The sequence below is a fragment of the Poecilia mexicana genome, unplaced genomic scaffold, assembly GCF_051168715.1.
Source record: "Poecilia mexicana isolate PSO_F unplaced genomic scaffold, ASM5116871v1 scaffold_2, whole genome shotgun sequence".
In the NCBI taxonomy this organism is placed as follows: Eukaryota; Metazoa; Chordata; class Actinopteri; order Cyprinodontiformes; family Poeciliidae; genus Poecilia; species Poecilia mexicana.
Window position 1 is genome coordinate 32,354,930 of NW_028263371.1, and position 7,898 is coordinate 32,362,827.

General features: G+C 40.3%; 1 protein-coding gene across 1 annotated transcript; it reads right to left on the reverse strand.

Annotated features, from left to right (window-relative positions):
- Positions 1-6,402, reverse strand: LOC106914880 (ly6/PLAUR domain-containing protein 1-like). Its single transcript, XM_088008182.1, has 4 exons — positions 6,323-6,402; positions 5,806-5,945; positions 2,622-2,807; positions 1-315 (listed from the first exon to the last, which is right to left on the reverse strand). Exons 1-4 carry the CDS (start codon positions 6,400-6,402, stop codon positions 92-94), a joined length of 630 nt encoding a protein of 209 aa, XP_087864308.1. The 3' UTR covers positions 1-91.
- Between the last annotated feature and the right edge of the window lie 1,496 nt (positions 6,403-7,898).

The window sequence follows — 7,898 nt, forward strand, 5'->3', positions numbered from 1 at the left end:
ACTCCTTTTTTTTTTTTGCTCTCGTGAGCAACAAACCAGAAAAAGAGTTACGTCTACCCTGCGTGGTTCTACGCGACAGTCGGAGGCCCGTCTACGTCAGGTGGAGCAGCATGGGCGGTGTGAGGAAGAGCAGGGCCCGCCTGCTGGAGGCGGCGGCCGACAGGACAGGCCGCTTCTTCTTGACGCCGTTGCAGAGCGGCGTGCTGCAGCAGCTGATGCACACCGAGTTGAGCCGGCCGGTGCAGAACTGCTGGTAGCCGGAGGAGGTGATGAGGCAGGCCGACGACGACGCACACGACTTCCTGTAGTGGGTTCCTGCAGGAGGGAGACGACTTTACTGCCTCCTGAACAGAAACATTTCCTCTAATGTAATCAGATTACTCAGGTTGCTTTGCTTTGTTCTGGCATGCCACAGCAGTTTATTGCTCTGTTTGACTTATGGAGACATCGATCCTCCAGCTGATCTTATTAACTGATATTTATCAGTGGGCTCTATATTTCTGCTTAAAGAAAAACGGCAGACAGCCTGGCCGTTATCAGGTCCAACTTTTCCATATTAGCAACATCTGTTATGTTACAGCAGGCGGGCTGCGTTAGCTGCACCAACAGCATGGAGAGATGAAGAGTTTTCTTCCTCCACAGCAATAATTGTCAACTTGTTTTTGCAATAAATAAACAGAATGACCAGCTAAGCAGCCCTGTAGAGAATACGGTCTAAACAAAGCCCAAGTCATGATTTAATCACATCTGATCTTTTTTTTTGGTTAATCTAGTTTTAGACATAGAAGTCATGGAAAGTCACCTATGAAATATTTACCCAAACATTTTTATCATATACTTCTGTTATCTGAAATACATTTATTTGGATTTGCTTTTAAATAAAGTTCCAAAAACCAAAAAAATATGTTGTGAAGTCTCACTGGTTATTTTTAACAACTCAACTTTTCTAACAGCTAAAATACTTAAATGTGGCCAAAAGCTAAAAGTTCATGTTGATACAGCAGCAAATCATCTGCAAAGAAATGTACAGATTCTCATTAACCCCTTTTAGCAGAAGCATCAGGACTTGTTCTTTACACCTAATGTTAATTTATCAAATAAGCCCTATATGTGGTACTCTCAAAAGAATAACAAAGCTAAAGTAATGTGAAAACTATTTCCAGTGCTATACCTTTAATCATTGAGACAGCTCAACTAGATTTTGTTTCAGAAATGTGACAATCAGACTGATTGAAATTAGCCTATTTTTTATGCTTTTTACGCTACATTTAGACAGATATAACTACTTTAAAAGCCCATCAGTGCATTAAATTGTGAGGTTTCAGCATTTGTTTGAGCTAAAGTTGAACATTTTACACCAGCAGGGAAAAGCTCAGTTTTCAATAACTACATTTTCTACCTAGAGCTGACTTCAACATTCTCATTTAAGATAAATTCGAACACTATCAGGCAGGTAAGAAAGAAAGCACCGCTTTGTGCTAAATTAAGAGTTTTGTAAATGTATAATTATGGCTTGGGAAGTTAATGGTTCCCAAGCAGCTCTGAAAGTATCCGATAAAGCTAACTATGTTTGAATTTATGAACAGTTTGTCTCTTATGAAACCTCACATACACATGCTATTGAACAACTTACAGTTTTTAGCATGTTCCTTTAGCATTTCAACAAATTCAGCTGGTTTCATAATGCTAAATCAATATTTAGCTGAATTAGCTTAAGGGCTAAGCTAGCTAGTAGAGTCCATAATGTAAGACTGTCTCCTTGTTTTTTTCTTTTTGTTGTTGGGTTGGTTTATTTTTTTTAGCTAAAAGTCTCTCAGCATTTGAAATACAGTATTAAAAGCCTTGTTATTCATTTTCTTTGGTTTGATTTTTAACTTTGAACCACTGGAAGCTAATGCTAGCCTATTCCATATAAAATGGCAGATTTTCAGATGTTTTATGACAGTCTTTACAAGCACTGAGAAAGATATCACAGCGAGAAATGATACATGTATTTATCCAGTTGAAAGATTGAACTGACTGGTATTTGTTGCCTGCAAAGGCTTCTACCGCTGTAAAGCTGTGAGGACACACATCAGCTTTCTTTGAAGCTCCGCGGAGGAGAGAAATAACAGATAACAATGTCGGTTCCAGCGAAAATCACAGGAGATTGTGTTGACCTCCTGGAGGGGCCAGGTAAGTCAGACATGAGGAATGTATCTGAGACGGGAAGAAAGGAGAGAGGTGGCGGCTGGCTTCTTTAGGGAAATAATTTCTGTCTTTTCATGTTACCTTTTAAAAAAAAAACTCAAGGTGCGAATACGACGCAGATGTAATGAGGTGTTTATCTTTGTTTGGCTTCGCGCAATCAAAAAAAAATAAATGTCATAACAGCAGAAAATGTCTCCCTGGTTCTCAGGCTTCAGAGGAAACCGAGTTTGGAGGTCGTGTAAGTTTCCACGCTGACTCATGTTCCCACATGATCAGCCGGAACAAGATAGCAGCTCTAATTGGACACTTTGTCATTTGCATCCTCAGCTCTGAATAGAAGAAAACACAAATTAAATCTCCAGAAAGTAGGCATTAGAACCCTAGACATGTTGTTTTTTGGGGGGGTTTTAAGTTAGCAAGTGGTGTCGTACCGTCAGGTTTGACCAGCACCTCCTTCTGGCACATGTCCTGGACGTTGACTGTGCAGTTAACGATGAACTCGGGAGTGGAGCAGTCGTAGTTGACACCCTCACACTGGTAGCACTGGATCTGGAGGCCGTCACCTGTCACACGCAAACAGGAAGCGGACAGGAAGCAGACAGGAAACGGACGTGAATCTCACAGATATTATGGAAAAGGCACTAAATCCGCCTTCACGCTAACTTTAATGTATCTTTCTATAAAAATTCTAGCCAATAACTTCAATAAAAGCTGACAGCCAAACAGTTTGAAGCATTGACTTCTACTTCTCCAGCTTAAACTCTTCATTGTTTTTTTTGTTTGCTTTTTGAATTTTGTCCACTTTTAAATCTTAAATGTGCCTTTTAAATTAAATAGAACAAGAATTGCTTGTTCCATTCAAGATTATTACTTGTATTTATTTTATTCTTTGGGGTTGAAATCTGCTCAGAATTTCCTGTTTTGATGTTTCCCAGTCAAAGGTATTTATAGATTTTTATATGCCAGTCAGATTTGTAAATTAATATTTATTGGATGGAAGAAAAAAAAAGTTTTCTCACAAACTTATGATGACTAAGCAGAAAAATAGACTTTACTTGCTAAATCTGCTTTTCAGAAGGATCATAGTGACAGTGCAAAAAAAATATTCACACAATAAGCATTTTTAACTGTCACAACAACCCTTCTGTTATTCTTTCACATTATGGAAAAAAATAGCTGCAGATACATAAAAGCATCACTCCTTCATCCTTATTTTATTTTCTTTTTAAACGTTATATTTTGAGATGCTGAGGATTAAAAAAACAAAACCAGATTCCTCATTTGAGCCACAATTATGTAAATCTGATTCTGACTCTTAAGGGATTCAATTGTTAGAAAATTCATTCAAAAATGTGTTTTTGTGTCAGGGGGACCGAATGGCATTTATTAAAAAATGAAGAAATGTTGTAAAATATAATGTTTCTATGGTGATCTTTAGAAGACTGCTAGGCGTTGAAGGAAAAGAGCTGGGTGTTTGTCATAGATAATAATAGCATAGCATATATATTTATAAAGATACGAATATAAATCAAAAGGTTAGTTGGCGTATAATGAAATGTTTGATTAGCATTTATGAGAAATGCAATAATAAGAAGAATTGATGTTTTATAAAAGTTGTAAAGAGAGTTTTAAAACTATTTGGGTTTTTTTCCTGGTCAGTGAAGGCACCATGTCAGCTAATTCATAATAATTGGCTGCATAATTAATCTGTTTATGATTTCAAACCCTGCAGCAGCTTCAACGAAAGAAACAAAAAGGATTCTTCATCAAACGTAAAACATGACAAACGACTCCCCATCATTCCGTTACACAGCAACAGAGGCTTCTACAGCACCGCTGTAATAAAGACTGCTACAGGAGATCCTTCTGCCTCGACACGACAACATTTTCATTTGCAATATTGATTATTTAATCTCGCTCACTGGGACGCATCTCGTCTGCTTTTTTGCTTCTTCATCACATCAATAAGCTGCAGCTCATCACATCATTCAGCAGGAAAAAACTAAAGATGGCCACCATGGCCTTTGGGAGAAATGAAGGAGACCTGAAACACGAGGCAGAAATATGAGCAAAGTCTCATGTTTCTCTCATTACAAACCAAAATGGGTTCAATACTGACAACCTGACCTTCCTCTGCACCAGACTGTCTTAGAAAAACAGAGTCTTCAGTCAGAGGCTTCTTCAAATTGCTGCAACACAGACTGCAAGAGATCCTTCTGTCCATTAAACAATTCCCCTTTGGGGTCAGAACAGTGTTTTTTTTTAAATGGCATAACAATATTTCTAATAAAATTCTAAACAAACAAAATCATTCAGGATTCCACTTTAACTCCACATTTTCCCCAAATATTTAAAATGAACCATAAATTAAATTTTATCTAGATAAATGAATATATAAAGTGTTATGGTGGCATTTACAGCTCTGAATGTAAATATTATCAGATCAGGTTGAATGAAGGTAAAAAAAAAATCAGAACCGGAATCAACTACATTAAAAATCTGCATCGTTTCCTTCCACAGTGAATAAATCGACTCATTTTACAGTTTAATTTTCATCTGTTTCTGATCAAAACGACTCTTTTTTCCCTTCTTCTTTTTTCTTAGTTTTTAGTTGGACTTCCGCACAGAGCCCAGGTTTTGCAGATACCTGGGCTCAGACGCAGGTACAAACGCATCTATTTTTTAAGCTGCTGCTGTTTTTTCCAGCCTGCGCTTGGAAACAAATTTGCACCTGGAGCCACAGAAAAGCGCACATTTCCAGAGAACACCGCGGCGGCTGCGGCTCTGGGGAAACGCGTTTGATTAAAGGAGCATTTACAGAACAAAACGGATAAAATAACATCAAATCAAATAAAAAATAAACCATCATCTGTGGCTTCTGCTCTCTTCTTTTCCAGGCTTTTAACTCCACCAGCTGAGCTTTTCTTATTGCCCTGGAAACCTCCCCGTTGGGTCGGCTCTGCACACTGAACCTGCAGAAAGGGCAAGGCGGCTGCAGGAGGAAACCTGGCGCCTCGGAAAACACATTTCAGCCGCAATCTGGGAAAAATAAAATAAACTCAACAACTCTGGAGATGAAATCCCGCCTCAGACAGAATCATGTCACGTTAAGCTCAGCTGACGGGTTCAGTTAGTGCTGTTTAATCACAGCAGCGGGGAGCCAGAAGACATTAGTGGAAACTCAGCAGGAGCTGAAATCCAGCTCGATTCATCACAACCATCCGCTAAGAAGAAACCGCTAAAAAAAAATTTTTCTTAAATCTGCGCAAATGTGGAGAAATGTGTAAATTCAGAGAGAGAAAAAAAAACAAAGGACACTTTTGCAACTTTTCCACACACAAGTTGAGCATTTAAATCCAAGCAACAAAGAAAAATTAAAATCAATTTTCAAAATCAGCAGAGAATGGATTAGTGCGCACGATCTTGCACCAAAAACGCACTTTTTCTTTTTTTTTTTGCTATATTTTCCACTAAAGTGTATTTACCGCGCGCTTAAAATCAAACGGTTTCCCCAACATTTCAGATGCAGCTTGTTGTGTGTGTATGTGTGTGTGTGTGTGTGTGTCTGTGTGTGTGTGAGCGCGTTCCTTCTCCTGTTGCGTCCAGCTGACCCACCTGCGTCCAGGAAGAGTCCCAGTAAAGTGGCGAAAACGAGCAGCCGCATCCTCTGCCTGCAGCCCGGAGGAGAACCATGAGAGCGGGAGGGAATCAGCGGCAGGAGCAGGGGTCGGTCCGCCGGCTCATCCTCTCCCCCTCTGGGGCAGATGGAGGGATGATGGAGGGATGAGGTGGAGGAGGGAGGGACGGAGTTCCGCACAGGTTGTTGCGCTCAGAGCGACTGGAGAGGAAGAAGCTGGAGCACAGCAGCATCCAGCGCACCACGTGACCACGTTCCTCTCTCCCTTCACACAAAGATCACATTATCCAAATTATTAGAAATCTGTTTTATTTTTCACTAAAGTATCAGCTTTTAATCTGGAGGTAAATTCTGTCTTGATTCATTTGCTAAATGTTGCCGGAAAGAAAAGTCTTGAAAGTTTTTATTTGATCTAATCTGGTGTCACTTTTTTTTGTTGTTTTTTTTTAAAGAAGTGGGACTCTATTGGGAGGTTATGAGCACTCAGTGTCTTACCTGCAGTATGACTGGAACACAAACAGATGTTGAGACCGGATCTTGAGGTTTCCGACTTTTTCAGTTGATTTTGCCGCCATTTTCTGTGTACAACTCACCAACTCCAGCTTTAAAACAACCAATATGGCCGATGAATCGCACCATTATTCAGAACGTCTGAGATCTTGCTGTATTAAACCTAACAGAACCAGATTAGCTGCCTTACAGTGCTGTACAGGTTTATGAAAGAGAAATCACACATCGGCGCGCATGCAAAGTGCAAAATGTCTCCTTTATTTACAGGAAGTGCAGCAGAGAGATGTTCTGTTGTGACACAAATGTTCAACCTTCTGTTTCTCAAACGGGGAATTAATTTACAGTCAGAATCTTCCAACTTTCCAAGTTGGAATTTTCAACTTCCTGAGGCATTCCCGTCACTTTCCTAGACTTAAAACTCAGAAACTCCGTCTTCAAGCTGGACTAGATTGCATCATTGTTTACCAGGCAATTGGTGGCATCCATGGCAACAACAAAGTTAGCATGTTTAGCATAAAAAGTTGTGGTCCGATAGACAAAAGAAGAAAAACTTCTGATCATGCAGACTTCACTGATTTGAGGCCTCTGGATACCAAGCTGTTACCGTGTCACGATGGTCATGAACAGTCTTCAGTCAGAGATGATATTCTACAGCAACACGTCCAGATGACATCATCAACTGCTAGCTAGGTAGCTAGCTAGCTCTGCTAATCCACCTCCTTTGCTTTTGCTACTTCTCTTTAAATCTCTGGGGATGCTTTGAACTTCCTCCTCTCTTCAGTTCCGGTATTACTTGAAATTTTGCTATGCTAATCAGTAGGTTAAAAAAAAACAAAAAAAACCTTGTTGCCATGGTTACACATAACAGCTGTGTGAAAGTAGAAAACTAAGAGCAGAAATTCTTCCAGAGAGAACCTCCATGTCACTTTGCTGCTGTTACACCTGAACGTCCAACACTCTTCTTCCTAATTATCCAAATTTAAAGATTAAGCCAAAAAAAATATTAGGAACAAAAAAAAAACAAGAAACAAATCAGAGCAAACATGAGTAAAGTTTGGATTGTGATCAAAAAGTGTTGTGAGCAAACACAATTACCCGGAACAGCAAGCGATCCCGCAAAGGTTGATAACTTTTTTTAATCTATCTAATTAACCTCTTCCATGAAAGCCGCCTGCCGTCTAAACTGCATTTCCACCTCGTTATTTCAGCGCTTTCTCTTCCCTCATCCCCTAAAATAATAGAAACATCATCGACTCAGCACAAATTAACCTCCATTTTCAGCATAATGAGCCCCCCTCGTTCCCCCCCTTGCTCCTCGCCGTCCGCTCGGTGATCAATAGCAGCACTGAGCCGGACCCAGCCAGGCGTGAGTAAGCTAGCTGCGTCCGGCCCTGCGCCTGTAATTACCCATCAGGGGACAGGGCGGCGTTGAACCGTCACCAACAGACTGCGACGCTGTGATTATTACCCACTTTACCCCCCACCAGGGTGGGGAGGAGGGGCAACAACGATGAAAACTAAAACCTACAATTTTCACATCAATAAACAGCCAGCGGCTCCA

What these genes read in the sequence shown, in the direction of transcription:
- LOC106914880 (XM_088008182.1), bottom strand. Translation starts at nt 6,402, where the DNA reads ATGGCGGCAAAATCAACTGAAAAAGTCGGAAACCTCAAGATCCGGTCT. An exon ending in GGGACTCTTCCTGGACGCAG is followed by an intron (nt 2,808 to 5,805) that starts GTGGGTCAGCTG and finishes AATATCTGTGAG; the next exon opens with ATTCACGTCCGTTTCCTGTC. An exon ending in GGTGCTGGTCAAACCTGACG is followed by an intron (nt 316 to 2,621) that starts GTACGACACCAC and finishes TCCCTCCTGCAG; the next exon opens with GAACCCACTACAGGAAGTCG.